General features: G+C 42.2%; 1 protein-coding gene across 4 annotated transcripts in view; it reads left to right on the top strand.

Moving 5' to 3' along the window:
- Positions 1–19,634, top strand: part of pard3ab (par-3 family cell polarity regulator alpha, b) — a 246,778-nt gene that overhangs the window by 212,708 nt on the left and 14,436 nt on the right. For all 4 annotated transcript variants that reach the window (XM_073491060.1, XM_073491059.1, XM_073491058.1 and 1 more), the window contains one exon: positions 18,298–18,421. In XM_073491060.1, coding sequence (XP_073347161.1) covers positions 18,298–18,421 — 124 coding nt within the window. The remainder of the gene's footprint in view (positions 1–18,297; positions 18,422–19,634) is intronic.

Genomic DNA, 19,634 nt, shown 5'->3' with positions numbered 1-19,634 from the left:
TGGACCTTGAAAACCCAGTGATCGCACGCTCACAGAGGAAGGTATGACAAGTGGTATTTATATGTTAATAGCTAGTTTATTCTTCAGTGTGCTGCAAGCGGTTCTCTTTTCCTGCGAGCCGGATCTGGATCAAACAGCATATTTGCAAATAATTCTGAGTGGTTTTGTTTGTCTTTGGTTGGGAGCACCAGAAGGGTGGAGTCTAGCACTTCAAGGCAATGCAGATAAATTAGGGACACGGTTAATCACAAAGGAGTGTACTAAATTGACTTGTGTATTCATGATACTTTGCAATAATTACCAGTCATTGCCTTATCCTGTGTGGCAGACTCCACCCTATCTGACCCTGAAAAGGCTTAAACAAACTCTGTATTTTCGAATTCTGCTTTGATCCAGTGTCAGCTCAGCATTTCTGGACCGTACACTTCATGGAAATGACAAATACCAAACAGTATTTGACTGGATTTCCCTATGAAAGTGCTATCCAATAGTGTGTCTGTAAAGGTAGTATATAGTGCAGTAAAAGGGATTACTGGAAGTTACACTCTCTACATATCAAACATACATGCTAGCCTGTAACATCAGTGTTTTCCTGTCTTGTGGACCGATGGCCTACAAATGTCCCTGTGATACAAACTGAGGGAGGCAGCCTCACAAGTAAAGAGGAGCTGATGGACGGAGGGAAACGGAGAATACATTAAATTTCAAGTCTAATTTGTGGAACAGATATGAAAAGGCAGGAGACTAAATGAAGGATAAAGTGTTCTAATATGCACAATCAATTCAACATCCAGAGCCTCCTCAGTACAATGTCAAATATATTGCAAGTTGATTGAAGGGCTTTGTTCCACGACGAGATGGCCGCCATTAGACCCCATTACAGAACCAGCTCTTTCAATATGATTAACAGCACAACAGACAGGGAAGAAGGGAGATCATGATCTTGAGACGGGCAGATCCCTCAGGGCTCCTGACTTGTGTCTCGCCCGGCCATTTGAAATACAGCTCTGCCACGGTGAGGTCAGCGCGCCCAGCACAAGAGCGCACACACATCGGTCTATCACTTCAAACAGCTTGGACACACAAGTAATGGCAAAAGGGCCTTTTAAAGTGGCACACTTAAACCCAGCATGCACACCCCCCCATACCCATAATGCCTTATTTATGGCCCCTTGGCTTGCTATAAACCCAGCCTGTGTCAGCAGCTGGCTGCAGGACCTCCAGGGATTAATTCACTTCGTGCCAGAACGTAGCCTGCACCCTCGCCTGAATTCTCCCTCATTCAGTTCCTCGACGCCTGGGGACTCGGTCACACAGACTACATACTCACGAAAGTTCGGAAAAACGTTTTAGTGGAAATTAAAAGCTCCCTCAAAGAGGACGTGGCTATCATCTGTATCTCTGCCTCCCACCTCCCAATACACCGTCCCCTCATCTCCTCCCCAACATCCTCCATCCACTCTGATCTCTTTGGAGGCTTTTCTGAAGGCCCTCGCCCGACCCCTTCCTCTTCCCTTTGTGCTTCCATTCAGTCTTATCTCTTCTCTCCTCCTTACTGTCTGCCCTAATCTATAAATATTTCCCTCCTATCCCTCAGCCTTCCTTTCATCCATCCCTTGACTTGTCACTATCTCCCATAACCCCTCTCCGGCTCCCACTTAAATGAAAAATGATCAGAATTATATATTCAGAATCAGAAAGACACCATATCTCTCCGGCTCTTTTCTCGCTCGCTATTTTTCATTTCAGAAAGGTGAAGTCCGCCGTTTGAATGATTCAACACCAACTTCATGGCTCAGTTCACACTTTTGAAGTGCATCATGGATGATCCAGTCAAAAAAGAGATGAAAAGTCAGAAAGCAGAAAAATATTCTCATATAGATCCTCAACAACTCCAACAATTGATGGCCGTGGTATGTCTATATATTGTATAAACTGTAGTATTAAATATATAGTTGGGTATTAAAAAAAGTATCAAGGAACGAGAAACACCAGAATAAAATTTTGGCAGTAAACATTAATGCAAACCACGATAAACCATGATTTGTTAGTGTTGACATTTATACAAATCATGTCATATCACGTTCACATGGCGTGTATATAAGCCTACTTTCATGTCAGAAGGCAGAGCAGATGGTGGTGGAGTTACAGTACATCTAGGTGAGAAAGCTGCTTGATGGCGTTTCAGCATGTGTTGCGTGGTACCACTAATTTTTAAGGAGAACTCATGTTTGCGATCACAAAAGATATGATATTTTTGACAAGATGTCGGGACTTCTCCGGCCATGTTTGTGGCGTCAAAACCAGGTATTTTAAGTCCAGTCAAGATCAACAGGAGGACATGTGAAGTTTTAACATATCTGTGGTTTGCATTGCCAGTATTTATTCTGCCGATTTGGTTGCCAATACAGATGTTTCCATCATGGCATGAGAGATCTCAGAATGGTTTAAGGACACTGAAAATGATCAGGATCATTTTGTTATAACCTCCATGGTCGCCAGAAGAGTCGGGGGAGGGATCTCCATCACTATCATCAACTTACTAAAAGGGCAAATCCAGTATCTTCCAGGAGAATGAGCTTCATCCCTCCAGTAAAGTTCTTGAGATTTGAGTTTATTCCAGTGAGCATTGAAATTGTTGTCACCAAGCGTTTTACTATTCACAGATCCTGAAAACACATCTTCCTGGAATCAGACCCCACCCATTTTCTGCCTCGTCTTAACTCATACGGTTGTCCCGAAAATCAAAAATGCATAAAAAATGCATGATATAAAATGTACTCTACTGGGTCTAATGATTGTTTTTAGTTGCCAAAAACATACCCTTTAGATATTTCAAGCTGCCGCGTCTTCAGAATAAAGTATGTATAGTGTGTATAGAACAAAGCCATTTTTCTGTTTGTTTTCTATCTGTCACACCTCTTATCACGTATTCCTTTGACGTCCCCCACAAACTCACCTCCTTTTGTTCCCCCATCCCTTCGCCTCCATCACCATCCTTCCTTCACACTTGGCCCATGTTCCCCCCCCTCCTCGTCCTTCCTTCCTTTACTGTCTTGCCTTTCAGTCCTTTATCTGCCACCCTCAACCTTCATCTCTTCCCCTCCATCCCTTTGTCACCGCAGCTTTCAAAGCGAGTTCCCATCTAGGGATCTTGACAGCGTTCTCCAGACAGCTACCAGCCCCCCAGAGGGATTTGAACCGTGGAGAACCGTGTGTCGAGTATCTGCCAAAAACTGTGTGACACCCCTTTGAGTTTTTCCATGGGTGCTCTTTGATGGGCTGCACTTGTATGTCTTTTATATGGGCGCATGTGTGTCTCTCTGTTGCATCAGATAGCGCAGGGGATTGTTTGGGTCTTCAAAGAGGAATTTCTCAAACAATTGGCGAAAATTTAAATGAATAAAAATGTAGTTTACTTTTGGTTTTTCCACCATACAGTGACAAAATGTCTTTTTGGATAACCACTCTTAGATTAATGCAGACATAGTGGAACAACAAGGAATGAAATGCCTCATGTGGGCTTACAGTGTATTTCCTGTTGCTCTTTTGTTTACTGCTCAGTGGAAACTGGAAACTGGAAGCTTTGGCTTTTCTTATTTTAGTTTAGTTTAGTTCTGATTCCAGTTTGTGGTTAATATTTTAAAAAATAGCAGCACAAAAACAGATGAATGACAACACAAGCTATAGTATTTTTTTATTTTTACAGTCAGTTGATACGATCCAAATCAATGGGTCTCAAACTTTGTCACGTCTAGGAAACCTAAACTGACACAAATTACAACACGGTCCTTAATTTGTCCCAGAATTTTGCTTTTAGATGATTTGCTCCAGAACGTGCATGAAACCCATGACCAAATACGGTATACAAATATAGTAGTCATGCATCCTGTCATTGTGTTATTCCCACTTTTGCTGGGGACCCCCTCAGAGCTCCCTAAAGGATCCCTGGGGTTCCCCAGACTGCACTGAAAAATGGCTGTTCCAGAAATCACACCTTCAAATTGCTCATTTTGTCCAACTAACAGTCCAAAACATAAAAAAATATTCATAATAATATAGAACAGAGAAAATCAGAGAATCAGAACATTTAATACATTACGTAAATATCTAACCAGTTAACTGTTTAAGCAGTATAAATAATAACAAAGTGTAATGACAGCTGTTTGCAAAACTATGCAGGGAAGAAATAAAGAGGGAGAGACACAACATTCATGTACACAAATATACACAGCACACACACACATCCTCAGTGTAGTCACCCTGTCAACCCTTCCAACAGACTGCCTGTGTTCTCTGTTTGAGTCCAGGCACACACACACACACACACACACACACGCACACGCACACGCACACACACACAAACCCAAGTAGACTGTCCACACAGTCTCAGTGCAGTCAGTCCTCCGTCAGGGGATGGCTGCAGCCACTGCTACCTAGTTAGGAGATGTTTTGACAGGAGTCGGGGAGCTTTGTCTGGCAGGAAGCAGACAGTAACCAGGGTGGGGAGGATGGGGGATCCTCCAGTCAACCACTCAGGGGGGATTTACTGCATCACCTGTCCACATGAGAATGCACTGTGGCCTTTTATTGCTTCATCTTACAGGCTAGATTTACCAGACAGTTTATTTCTTTTATTTTAGCTCATCTCTTAAATGAGATGCTTTTATTGTGTCCTCTGACTTTCATCTGTTGAGTGAAAAAGAAAAAAGGCAACTAATGATTAATTATTTTATTAATGAATATATAGATTTATTTATTAGTCATATATGTCAAAGCAAAGCATCAAACCTTTTGCATTTGAGAGATTTGATCACTGAATGATTTAAAAATTACAAAAATGATTTATCGATTACAAAAATAGTTGCAGATTTTCATTTGATGGCGCTCCAGTATCTTCTTCTTCTACCTGGAATTCATTAGATAATCATTTCTGGGTTCTTGACAGCAAATCTTGGCAGATACCTCACGTGTATTATATCTCGTATTACTACACAATGTCACCTTTGTTTTCCAAATGGTAGAGCTATGGCGGAGCTGTTTTGTGGTCTGGAATCAGAATGACTATACTTAAAGTTTTGCAGCACTTGCCGACTCCAGGAAAAACTCAGACACACAAGTTCTCCAGTATTTGGAAAAAAAAGAAAAGAAAAACAACGTGACACCACCCGGCAGCATTTAACAAAATATATCACTGCTGCCAACTCAAGCTACCCCTCTACCCAACCCAGATGGTGACAAATTGTAAGCTATCCCACGTCTTCACTTCACTTCGAAAACTAATTTCCCCCTGACTCACCAAATCCCGCAGTTTCCACCTGTGAACAGTCCCAGTGGTCAGCACAATGGGGAGTTTAGGCTGCGTCGAGTTGAAAGCCAGGAAGAGGCGTAGGGGGGAGATTGAGTCGAGGAAGGCGGGGGGGTGGGCAAGAAAGAGGAAGCGCCTGTACTCTGCTGCTGCTTTGGGTGTTTCATGGTGAGCCTCCTTTGAAACGATTGTCAGGAGGAGAAGCAGGATAGTCTTTATGGGTGTTTGTAGTGCCTGGTGGCGCTCTCAGCTGCAGCTGGTTCTGTGGGATCTGCTGGTGGAAGACAGGGAGGAGGGTACCCAGGATTTCCTTTAAGATGACTGCAGGACTCTGGAGATTTCCAGCGAACAGATGTGAAGTTTAACAACTGTAACATCTGTTTCACCGGGAGAGGTTAACTAGGAGTTAATGTTTGGAGTGAGAGAGTGATTTTTACAGATTTAATGAGGAGCTGAGCTGCTGGGAACGCATAAATAATCTTTGTGGTTGAGCCAAACCGCAATGTGTAGAGTTGAGTAACCACAATTATCTTTTCTAGTTAAGTGAAAATGGCCAAATAAAAAAGCTACAAGAAAATGCAGCTTAGACATTCTCGCTATAATAGCCTACAGATGTTAAGTAAGCCGATTAACTGGTCTGGTGACCTTCAAGCTCAAATAATAAAGGTAAAAAGAAAGAATCAAAATCGGTGAAGCTCAGGTACTTTGTCTTCAAAGTTTGCAGGTTGACACACTTTGGCTCTGTGTATCCTGGGGCTCTTTTTGGATCCACTCACTGCGCTCTGACCTTCACCTACAGCTCGTCCATCAGAGAAGTATGTGTGACCACGTATGTGCGTGTGTGAGTGGCGGTAATGATGCTAGAGGACCATTCAGAAACACTCATGCGAACTGTTGTTATTGTTGATTACATTGTGGTTAATTGTGCTTTGCTTTCTGAGCAAAATCACAAGTAAATGAAAGTAGCTGAAATCATTAGACTTTCATCAATGCATAATGATTCAGGCAGCATTCAGACATTTGCACTGCGTAGGCACAATCCTTTCTCACAGAACTGTACACCAAGGTATTGTTTTGGGGTCTGATGAGCCTTTAAGTGCATTTATTTGTTACTCAAACATGGACTTCCTGGATCATATTTTGGATGTCTCACCAGCACCTCAAGCAACATGCACCCACCATCTTTCATTTTTATGCTTTTAATGCAGGGCTGTTTTTGGTCTTAATGCCCAGCAACAGCAAAAGTCCATCGCATTTCTCTGACATTTATTGCAGTGTGATAAAAGCTCAAGGTCTCAACCTTCAAAGAGATGGCACTCCTGAGCCTTTAAAAATGATATATCAAAAAACGAATCCAAGGTATCTGTGTGTTGCCATCTTATTTTTAGAGAGGTGACTGCAGAGCTTCGAGTGCTTGCAAAACAGAAATCTGATTTGGTGTTTTTATTTTCGTGCAAAATCTGAAAATTTGTTTCGGTGGTCTGGAAAACATGTCCTCGCCTCCAAAAAGCTACTGTATATTGAATATTTCATGAAGTCGGTGCGTTAGAGTCCCAGTTTTTAATGAATGCTTGCTGAACCAGTGCTGCACTTCAGCTCCAGTCCCAAGAGGAATTTATTTGGAAAAAACAAATGTTTTTCTCTGTTTTCAGCTTTTTGCACAGGAGATGATTTGGTTACTGAAAGGCTTTAGAGATAAGAGTAGACATGACTCACGATATATTCAATTTACATTTTTACATCTTAGTCAGAACTAAAACAAACAAATATTTAACACGTATACAGTATGCGCACCATTAACAAATATAATTATGTATATATCTCCTCTTTAAAGTCGTATCAGCAGTGGTAAAAAGTAGTGATATGGATGGTCTAAGTGCCCATTAGATTGGGCTCATGTTATGATCATAGCTTTGCCAAATTCCAGCCTCTGTCTGAGCAGTCTCCCTGGCATCTAGGACACGCATTACCATGGCAATCATACATCAGATACTCACTCTTTCTCTCTCAAAATTGCCTGCTGTCACAAGATGCCTCTAGTCTCATTTTCCTCCCATGCAGCCCCGAAACAGGGAAAAAGGCCCCCCTGCCTCCTGATGATAATGGATCCTAATTTGACTTAGATTATGATTTATCAGATGCTGCTGATGCTTCCATCGGCCGGCATTATACAGCTCTCTGAAAATGGGAACCATTACAAGTGAGACGTCCATTCGTCACCCCCCAGTCGCCATGACAGAGAGAAAGAGAGAGTGCCATACGAGCTTGGACCATGATGCCTGGCCCAGAAATTAGACTGCTCCAATTCGATTTCCTTTCTCTCTCTCAATGTCATTTTCCCTCCCCTCCCCTTCGTTTTTCTCCCTGCTCTCCTTCCCCATCGGTCCAGGCCACACCAAAATTATCAGCCAATGATGGAGATACACTATCCATCAAACCCTTACCTTTCTCACCAAAACTGGGATTGGAATTCTAATTTAGCCTCGCTCTACTTATTTCCTTCAGCGACAATCGACTCAGCCGCAGTCCAGATGACTGTTATCTCGCTATTCCTTTCTCTGTCCCGTCCCTCATTTCCTTTCACTGCCTTTAAAGGGTGATCCATTCTGCTGTCATAGAGGAGATGAATCCTTTCTGTGGTTGCTGTGAATAATGTCACACTCAGACCGTCCGCTTCCTAATGTACAGATCATTGTGGCAGCGAGCTAATGTAGGCTGCATTGTGTGGTTCAGTCTTTGATACATGGAAAGATAAATCCGGTTTTTGAGGCTTTCTGAGTCCAATTGCTACGGCCTTTAGCTTCAAAGTCATTAATAAGTCATTACAGTTATTGTTGCACTGTATTCTCCCAGTATGATTGTCCCTCTTGCATTTAGGCCTTCATCATTGTCAAATCTGTTTAGGTCGACCCCAATTTGAGTATGGTCTAATTTGTCTTGGGTCTCTTTTTGGAAATTAGTTTTTGGAGAGCCAGTTTTCAGGTTTACCTGGAGGGCGTAACTCTCAGAAGGTTCACTTTAGAGCCTCCATTTCCACTCACCAATGTGGATGCACATTTGGCAGTGGATGGTTACTTTCCTGTGCCATTTCTGTACCCATCAAAGGCACATTTTGACCCCAGTTATCTAGACTTTTTATGGGTAGATTGTATTTATCCCCTGATGTTAAACCGACTTCAAGAAAAGAAACCAGTAAGGTTACCTTGCAATAGCTGGATTTGTGGCAGCTAGAGATGGCAGCTTCAGGTGTGGTATAGGTGTGACAACAGCAAGGTCAGTGTAGCTGCTATGGCATCACTTATTTCAGAAGTTGAGAGTATATTTCATTTAAGAGAGTTTTCTCCATTGAAAAGATGTTTTCACTCTTTTCTCTTCTGGTTTCGGTCAGAGTTTGATTTACCAACTGGCTCCGCTTGTGGCTTCTGTTGATCTGATTGGTTTAAGATAACCAATGATAGACAGATGGTTCGTCCAATCACCCGCCAAGTGTTTTTTAAATGTGCCTACAATTTACCAAACAGTTTCTGGCAGCTCCTTTCCAGATAGTCTGTGACAAACCATCTGGTGCATCAAGTTACCCATCAGACTTACACGGACCACCATTAGTCTACTAAGTGTAATTTAAGTGCCTACTTCAGTAAAAGAAAATAACTCGTTGGTCACACCTCTGCAACTCCTCCATTGTGCTTCAGTCATTTAGTCATTGAGCGATTGCTGACGTTAAACAGCCCACTCAGGTCTCCTGCCTCCTCAAAACAACTGCTGAACCTAAAATATTTTCGACTCTGTTCTCTCCTCGACTGTTTCAAACAAAGAAAGAATCCCAAAGTGAAACTCTCAGATGCTCTGCCAGCATGAAAGACAAGAGCCAAAGAACTTGTGCAAATGTGCTTTCTGATTCAGACTGAACTTTATTCATGAGTATGAAAAAGTCGGGCCTTGTTATCAATGTTTAGTTTAGCTGAGACCTCATAAAAATGTAAAAAAGAAAGTTGGACTCTTTAATGCCTCCCTAATCCACCGCTGATAAGACAGCGCACTCACCCTGCTGGTTTGAAAATCCTCTCCTCTTCGCCTCACACTTTCATCTCACACTTTGCGTCCTCAAACTCTGCCAGTAATTTGCACAACCTGTAGGAAAACACTTCTTGTGGGCACAGGCAGGTTGAAACTAGTTTTCGCTTCTCTACAGAGTTGTTAAAGCACCACTACAAGTTAATGGGCTACAAGAGCCTACTTTACGGCCATGTTGACACAGAAAGGAATAATTAGTAGGGTGCGATGCTGGCTGTGGTGAAGCCATTAACTCAGAAGACCCTTTATCCAAACCGTGTTGCCTGGTTACAGTTTCCCCAGGTGACTGAATGTGCTGAATCATGGTGATCGGCTATGAATCATAAAGACTAGTGGGCTGCGAGCTTTAGTTATGATTGGTGGGATCATAACAGCATTGTGAAGCTCAGATATATTACAGTAAGTGGCTTATCTGACAGCACAGATCTGTCCATTGACTGATTGAATGGTGCGGTGTGATAGATGCCGTCTCCCGTTAACCATCAAGTCGGTGTCGGTGTGTGAAGGGGAGAGAGCAGTGAAGCAAGGTGAGATAGAGACACAGCAAGTTTGTGTGTATGTGTGTGTGCATGTGTGTGTGTGTGTGTATTGTATGTGTGTAATGTATATCTGTGTGTGAGGTGAATAGAAAGAGGGATGACAGACAATTGCAAGCTCAGTGTTTGTGAGCAATTTGGAGATTTTAAAACCTAAAAGAAAGGGAAGAATGAAACTCTTAAAATTACAAACAAGTTTGAATGAACCTTTGTTTTACACCTGCTTGATTTACGCTCTCCTTCCCGTAGCTGTCCGGTTTTACCTGCTTGCGTTTATTATGCTCCCCAACACAGAGGAGATCATCATCTGTCAGTGATGGATGAGTTTAGACACTGTTTTGTCACCGTTACATCAAAGCACTACAGCTGCGATCGCATGTTAGATTGGGAGCCTGTGTTAACGTGGATAAGATCAAATATCCATTTACCTATTTAGCATTTCAATGCAGGGAAGGAGGAAGGAAATGCAATTTAGTGAGTAAGACAGGGAGACAGCTTTGGTTTGGTTTTTAAAGAATGCATTGTCTTTACTATTTGACTTGATTTTTCTCTACAAATTTGACTTGACCGTAAAAAAGAAGAAAAATAGCAATAAAATTAAAAAACAGCTTCTCACTCTTGATGAAAAAATAGCTTGTCCTTGCTTCCAACATGAGCCACCTCAGGGGATAAGGTGTTGTTACCTTGACGTAACTAAATCTACTTGGTTAAGGTCAGTAAAGGAATGTAACGAATAACATTTACTCAAGTACAATTTTGAGGTACTTGTACTTTCCAATTATCTGCAACTTTATACTACCATGCTGCTACATGTCAGACGCAGATATTGTACTTTTAACCCACTACATTTATTTGATAACTTTAGTCACTATTTTGCAGATTACATGCTGCTTCTGAGCCAAAGCAGAACATTAATGTCTTTACTTTTACTCGAGCAAATCTTATAAATATTTTACACAACACTGGTTAAGGTTGGGAAACATTGATGTCACAGTTGATAGCACTGATATTGACTGGTTATAGGACAATTGGATGCAAATTGCAGTCTCCAGTGTCAAAGTCAGAGACTTTTTACTCCCAGCCGTCCACCCTGACTTCTGCCCCTCGGTGGTTTGCAAAGTTTTAACAAATTAATTCTGCGTCAACATCTATATTTTGGATAAACTTCCAATGCAGTTTACTGGTGACAGTCTCAACTAAGTACTGGTTCCATGGATTCACTATGTTACTGTACCACCAGGTTATTCATGAAGACAGTAGTGGACTTGATACCACTGATGTAGCCCATCCTGACAAAGACATAATTTACTCACAATAATGTGTTTTCATATTGTTTGTGTAACAGAGAGGCGTGGCAGTCTGTTGTTTAACAGTACGCCTGATCTTGTATATTTATTCTCCTGAAGATATCAGTGAGATCAGATCGAACCCAATCTCTCTTCATGTTAATCCTGACATGAAGTTCAATCTCAGAATACATTATAAAGAACATATTGAAAGCATCTGTGGAGAAATGGGATTGGAGCTCCTGCTAAACCACATGTGAAATGCCCCTGCAGATATTACAGTGACATATTCAAATATGGCTCCACCGCACAATCCAATGGGGATTTGAGTAATGAAACTTAAATGGCCCACATAGGACAGCATGCTCCCCGCCTTCGTTAAAAGTAGGGCAGGATTACAGATATCAGGAACGCAGTCCAATTTATTTGCTTGTAACCAAGCAGGCCGGCATCGATACGCTGATGTGTGCAAGCATGAAATTGGCCCATGAATTAAAAGGAGGCATCTTGCTGTGTGCCACACCATTATTGCCTCCAGTGGCGCCATCGCTTGAAATCCAAGACCAGTTACCCGCCTTGCTTTAAATGCGTGTGTGCGCATGCATTAATATCAGTCAAATATTATATTACCATCTCTGACATTTCTGACCAGAAGTGCTCCTGGAAAAATAGAGATGCCCTATAAAACTGAAAACCAATTAAATTCAATCCGTTCCGTCGATGGATTCCAATGTTTACTGTCTGCTTTGCACAAGTGTTGACACCCTGTGGGATTGCTAAGGCTCAGAATGAATGCTACTGTAAGTTGCAGGAACGGGATTTGTGTGATGGTTCACGCGCTGCACGAAGTTAATCATGTTTAGAAGAATGGCTCACTGTTAGATTGAGGAAAACAAGTGAATTGTTTTCTTTCCAAAAACCCTGCGATGAAATGCAGAGAGTTTATTAGGCAGCGTGTCGGATGATTTTGAATTTAAAATCATGGAGAGGGAAGCAAAAGTGTTACCGCATTGTTTTTTTCTGTAAACCTATCTTGACAGTGAAAGAAGACAGTATGTCAAGTTTTATATCCACTGGTGAGCAAGCAGATACAAATCGAGTGAGTCATCACACATCGTGACTAATGTCGATTTATAATTTGTATTCCAATCAACCTACATTTCTCTGCAGAGCTGCGGTTGTTATTAAAGCTGCCCAGTGACTCTTCCTCCTTCTGCAGCGTTTCACCAACTCAACTGAAGTGCCATATTTCTCTCCTGATGAACGCACAGACACACACACTCACACACACAAATACACACTCAGCCACTAAGCTTGGCACGGCATGTGGGCACCGTGCCAGTGCTGTGCCCTCTGAGAAGAGAGCGGGTTGATCCGAGCCCGGATGAAAACGGGAACGTGCAGATTGTGCCCGATTCAGTCTGGGTTACAGAACGTGTTAGCTCGATTCATTAGCGTCTTAACTTCCCTGTCAACACAAGCTCTTACATGGATTGGGAAATTCTGCTTGGCTGTTTATCTTACTTTGCATACTAACTGATTTGTTTGTGCCGTTTGTCAACACGCAGTCCCACTTTATTCTTACTTAGTCAATTGACGCAATGAGGCAAATGCCAGGGGTTTGATAATGAGCTGCTAAGTGTGGAGATATTGTATCGATTGGCATCTAATTGCTGTTTCTGCAGATCAATTTGGCTCTACCAGTGTTTCAGGGTTAAGCCCATGTAATCCAGGGTAAAAGCAAGATCGGGTTAATAAGAGCCTAAATGGCCTTAGACACAACAGCCACAGTGGCCTCTTGGCCCCTCTAATCTCTTCACTACGTCAACAGACACCAGTAGTCAAGCATCTGAGCTAATCCTTCTTTAACCTTTATATATCTGAGGAAGATCAACTGAACATGCTTGATCTTTTTCAGCTATTTGCCCGTAAACAATATGTATTACACAATTTATTTGAAATGATGTAGCAACAACAAAATGAGCAGCTTCTAGTTGTTGTTTTTAATGTTTGCTTTGTTTTTGTAATTATTGTATTTTTGTGTGTGCTGTCTGGCCTGGACCACATACCGGCTTTATTAGACTTCAATTATACGGTCGCAGTGGTGGAACAAAAAGAGTGTTAACTTATTATATGAAACATACTGCAAGCAATAAACGTTGTCTCCTCTCTGAAGCTCGACAAATAAAATATGCCACAAAAAACAGCTCCCTTCCTGAGACACAACCAAAGTCTTTAATAATCATCCAACAAGAAGAAGTTGAAAGAGATGGCAGAGAATTTATTAAAAAAGTATAGCCATTAAGTCATCATATAAAGCAAATTCAGTATTCTTAAGTCTAATGAAAATAACTCAACAAACTGTGCCTATCCTTCAGCTTGTACCATGCATCAACAGACCGTCAATCTTCACACATACAGAATAATTGCACTTGATGTCATGAATATCACCACTGGAATCTGTTTTTCTTCTGAGGGTGCCCATGCAAAATGTCTCAAGTGAAGATCTTTCTAGTCTGCATCCATACTGACTAGCAACAACGGCTATGCCAGATTGTTTGAGGAAGCGGGCTGATCTTTGCAGCTTTCCTGCAGTGGATAGTATACCAGGGTCTCTGCCATACAGCAGCTCACAGATGGAGCGTTAGCCGCTAGCACCAGTTAGCAAGGGCATCAGTCTCCCTCCTAGTTGTCTGTGAGCCTTCGATCAATAGACCTGGATTATCATCTTCGGCATCTCAGTTCATTTTTCACAGCAGAGAAAGGCTCCACCAGCTGCTCTCTCTTTGTCGGAGGATGTAGGGCCTGGTTCCCCCCCATCTGATAAGATTACAGAAACTAACCACCACAGCTGCTGCGATCGGGGGCGACACGTATTCACGACATGCACTGTTTTCTTACGATGTGTATCGCTACATCAGTAAATGTTTATTTAACAGGCTGGCAGGCTAGTCAGTACAACAGTCACATTCGAGATGGGAATCCCATGACTACCCTTGCTTAATTAAATGTTTAATTAAGATGGCGGCTTTTAATTAAAAAGTTGATTATTATGAATCGAGGATTATTGGCAAATGAAATAGATAGGATATCACGCGGAATGCATTCCACGTATTATTAAAAACAAGGTGTGTTTTTATTTGAACCAGCAACTGTTAATTTGCATGAGGTCATAAAAAGGCCTTTAATTTAAAGATGAAAAAGACTAATAAGGTTTAAACACTGACTTGGCTGTGTTTGTTAATGGCCCTTCACACACATGCATACTTGGGGTGACGCTTTCATCCGTGGCTTTGAAGTGTGAACTCACAATGCTGCTCTTGTATCGTCAAGGTCACCCCACTTGTAACCACTCGCGACGAGGGCCCTCGTCACAACACAGACACAAGATCTACTTGAATCTCTCCACCGCGCAGACCTCGGCACTTCTCTGCACAGTACGCGCTCAGATGGTCTCCGTGGGCCAGCTGGTGGCTAGTGGGGTCGAATACAGCCGTTTCTTTTTTTTACAGCCGAAAACCATGCCGACTCCCTCAGCTTTGCATTCATTTCAAGGGCATTCGCTAAAAGTCACCAAGTCCTCTAAATGATTGCACGGTTCTTAAGTTTATGTTCAGTTGGTGGTAGGTCTGAATGCTCCTATAGGCATGGGAAGAGCAGCCTGTGTGAATGAGGCCATTCATTTATAATCCACAGGATTAGGACTCCGTCCATCAGCTGCCTCTGTCACTTACTGTGCATTGCCCCGTAAAAGGCCTTCCCTCGATCTATTGGCATGCTTTGATTGGGATCCGTGGAAGCAGCATCAATGTCATGGGGGATTTTAAAGTGACAGCACACATCTGATAAATCCTATTAGTTTGGAGTTAAGTCCAATTTGGACCACTTCCTCTTCAATGCCAAATGAAGCAAGGACTTCTTTTGGCTGACTTTTATCGCTTTGATCTCGCTCTCAAAGCTTTGTTTTCTTTAAATCTGTGTGTTTCACTGTGCGTCTTCAGAACTTATTCTGATGATATTGAAGTCTGGTCACAATACAGACCTCAAATCCTTCAAAAGCATCCTCCTTTCCTGTTTATTACAGCCCTAGCTCTTGAATTCATTCTTCCGGGCATCAATCCTGTCAGAAAAAACATTTTACTCACCAAATTCATTGCTGTGATCTGTGATCAGTCCAACCGGGCAGGAAGAACAATCTATCAGACGATCACGTTTTAACCCAACACATCTTCATACCTAAACGACTGAATAGTTTGACTGTGACGCCTAAAACACCTGAACATGGCAACATATCGGTGACAGGCATTGTACACTAGCAGTTTGGTTTGGTTTAAGCACTTGAACTACTTGGTTAGGTTTAGAAAAACATTGTGGTTTGGGTCACATATGTAACTTAAGTTACCTGTATAATATTAAATAACTCATTGTTGACTTTTGGTGTCAGACTGGACATGAACAGCGCGCTCTGGATGAAAGTCCCGTTCTTGTTTAACCCAACCGTCCACCCCAACCTCCCCTTATGCAGACTTTGTCGCTCTTTATACTTCTTCACCTGACTTCTTCCTTTGCCGCCATTATACTTACTACGGCCACTACAGATTGCCACCTAACAACAGACATCAGTACGTGTTGTAATAAGTTGCTTTCCCTACCGACCTTCATGGTCGTTTTTCTGACGAGGATGGTCTGGATCAGCCAGGTTTATAAAGCGAAAAGGCAAAAAATGGTGAAATCTATCATATTAGAATATAGTGCAGCAGTCCAATTCTATAGTTACAGTCTGCTCACAATGCAGACATAACATCTTCTCAAAGCTCCCTCCTTCCCAGACTTAATACCAAGACAGACAGCTTTTCAGGAGGCACACCCGACCATGAAAGGCAGGGTGCATCTCAGCGTAAACAGTTTTGCTGGCAGCCCAGTCAGCAAGCCGCAGTCCTCTTATTGAGTCCCTGAGACACTCCACTCAACAAAGCCACACAGTGACCTTTCAGACCCATACAGCAGTGCCAGATATTGAGTGAGCCTGTCCAGAGGATGAAGCTCATCTCAGACTAAATCTCAGCCCGCTGTTCTTCCCTGTCTCTGGGGTTTTTTTGGCAGTGCACTTGTATTAGAGTGTTGCTCTTTCTTTGATTGATTTACAGTGTTTTGTCAGACTCGCGGATTGGAGATCTTTGATCCTTTTATTTGAGTTTCTCTTCCATTCAGTCTCTCGGGCAGGATTCTAGTATATACGGGTCTATAGGTTGCCTTAATGATGATATACTTTTATTACAGAGTTGAGTGACTATCTCAGGAGAGGGAACATCTTTCATCTGACAAACACAGCTCTTATATTATTACTGAAGTACTGTGCTTCTTCATAGCCGCGACTGATTGGATTCAAGGCAAACTAAGAAAAAAATTTTCTTTTCTTTCAAGTGTTACACACATCTGTTTACAGGCTTCTCAGTGTCAGATATGAACCTTTCTTTTTAAAGCTAGCATTAAGGCCTTGACCCGTAGCTCGAGGGGTCACACATGTACCGCCTAGCAGGTCAGCTGTGTTCTGAAGAGGGCAAGCGGCTGTGTTACATATCGTGGAGATTAGCAGGATCACATATGACAAGTTCCTGGTCTTTAACAAGGCTGACTGGCTCTGGCTTTTCCATTGCTGTGAAGTTGGTGGTGCTGCTGTGTTTCAGGTTATAGCATTATGATCTCACTATCTGGCTGTTTTGTGGTGAATTAAATGAATTCAGGCAGTTATTGCGCTCATATCCCTACATGAAGTCATACTTTGACCTCACGCAGATAAACCGATATTGTAGTCTGTTTAAACTGTGCAGTTGCTGTCTAGCTAATAAAGATGTGTTTCATTTATTTTTTTCAGATTTCTTTGTGCACATGCTGTTTTTTTATTATCTGTATTTAGTGTCTGCATTACAATTGCATCCCTCAACAAGATTTTTTTCATGCTGGCTTAAAGTTTTCCTTTGTAAGCAGAAAAAAGGTTTTATAACACCAAACTTAGGGGAGCTTTGGGACTGGAAAGAGTTGCAGGTTTGACCTTTTTGAGTTTTAGAGATAAGACGTTCCTCAGGAATTTCCTGGCTGAGTTAGAAAGTTGAAAAGTCAAGCTAGGAGTCAACGTTCCCCCGCTGGTCCTTCATTCACCGACCCTCACACACACACTCTGCATGAGGGAAAATGTGTTAATTACTTTCCTCTGTAGGAGGCCATATATATTTAACGCTCACCTTTTCTTCTCCTTTATAGGTATGTCCTATATTTCTCTTAATTTATGAGCTCAGGGATTAGCAGCAACATCTCTTTTAGAGAAAGTCTCTGTCGATAGTCCTTGAAGTTTTGATTCCACCAAGAACACAGCACCTCTTTGCACGGGATGATACCTCACCGACAGTGTTTTATTCTGTGATTGTTGTGCTTCTACCACAGCTAAATATGCCACATAGGTCAATGGTTTCCTTTTTAAAGAAATTCTGAAAAGTCTTGAGTATGCAAGTGATCGCCTTCAGGGTTCTCGTATGTAATCACCGAGCATTTTAGACTCCATAATATCTAATATAGTTGTGTTGAGCAAATAGTTGCGAATGACCAGCTACAGTGCAATTGCTCAGTGCACCATGAGAAAGTGACACTGAAGGCAACATTGTTTGATGTAAGCACCACAGGGCTGCATCAGACAATAGCAGCGCAGGAGTTGAATGATACAAGGCCGGCAGGGATGGGTGGGGGGGAGGCGGGTTGTGTGTTTTGTGGTACTGCTCACCGGTTACCACTCGCCTTTGTTCATTGTTATGAATAATACATCGCATTAGTTTGATTCATATTGCTGTGGGCCCTGCTGTAAGCCCGCTCTTGGCTCTGGCCTCACTTATCACGTATTGCGTTTCATCTGGGTTATCTGGGTTGCTTTTCTCAGCGTCAACACTTGATCAGTTTCTGGACAAAAGCATGTTGGACTTTAAAGAACTTCACCCTGCGGGCCATTTCAGCCTGCGCTGATGAAACCAGGTCACTTGTTCACAATGGACTTCACACACTCATCCATCTTCCCCCCCCTCTTTTCTCTCTCCTCTCTCCCCAGTAACCGGCTAACCCCTAGCAACCACGACCGGATACAGAGGCTGAGGCAGGAGTTCCAGCAGTCCCAAAACGTCCCGGATGACCCCGACGACCGCAGGAGGACCTACAGCTTCGAACAGCCCTGGGTGAGTGTCTGAAATCACAGGAGCCTGTATCTCAAATCCAATGTCGGCTGGAGAAGATGGGTTGACTGTAAGACTGCTCATCCAGAAATGACCTCAACCAGACCAAGACTCTGGACATGTAACCTGCTAGCCCGGGGAGAATGCTAACAGTGTTAGCATCCGTCAGTACCTGTGGTTAACTGGAGAATGGTTGCTAACCATCACTAACCCCACTACTACCAGCCATGAACAAGACTGATGATATCACCCTGTCCTCACCTTAGGATTCCCATTAATCTCCATGGGCCTTCCTGGCTAATCGTGCTAACGCTAACACCCCTCACCCTCGAATGTTCAAACACCTGCATGCAGGAGTTTGCACACCTCCTGACGCAACCATCACTAACCCCACCCACCTGTCACAACCTACTCTACTCATCCACCGTCCCTGTTTCTGTCTGTCAATCATCATCACATGGACCCACCCACCACCTCATGGACTTGTCTTCACAATGTTTCTGTGTTCAGGGGTCTCATTTGTAAACCCTTTGTTTTAACTGTGCCTTTTTACAGTCTGAAGGTGGGGTTGTGTACATTTTAACTGGAATTTATTTAACTCTGAGCTTCATTGGCTAAGAAGAGGGTTAATTAGTGCATTCTGAAGCAACAAGGGGTAATAATAAGCGAACAAAATCTGAATACCGTCAAAGTTTTTTTGAGGTGATGAAATCGCTTGTCATATTTTTAGTATTTATTTTAGTCCTTCCTGCTTTCTTGCACCGCAACTCAAGTGTACTTGGTTTTTACATGATTTTGAACAATGATTATATGAACAGCCAGCTGTAGCAAATTTTAACTCTTGAAGATTAGATTTTACTACTTTTTTTCCCTCATGAATAGTGTCTCTATGTAATGTGTATTATATCATTGTTTTACACAGTAAAGGAATAATCTTCACCACATTTCTTTATCTAGTTTGGGGCAACACACATTTTTGTTGATTTCACACATTTTCTATCTCAACCTTCTTTCTAGCATTAACATATCATGACACACAAGTGTATGTTGTCACAAACTAGACATCAGGTGTGTTGTAAATTAAGTCCTAATAATGTGAATCGTCCTTGTTGGTCTTTTCTCTACACAAGGTCTTTTTGCACACTCAGCTGTGTTTTTGTACATATCTGTTTGAATTCTTTTTACCGCTGGTGTCTACACTACAATTTTCCACTGT

The sequence above is a fragment of the Pagrus major genome, chromosome 21 (assembly GCF_040436345.1).
Source record: "Pagrus major chromosome 21, Pma_NU_1.0".
Taxonomy (NCBI): domain Eukaryota; kingdom Metazoa; phylum Chordata; class Actinopteri; order Spariformes; family Sparidae; genus Pagrus; species Pagrus major.
The sequence above is the reverse complement of the archived record's forward strand: the minus strand, read 5'-3'. Positions and strand labels throughout refer to the sequence as shown.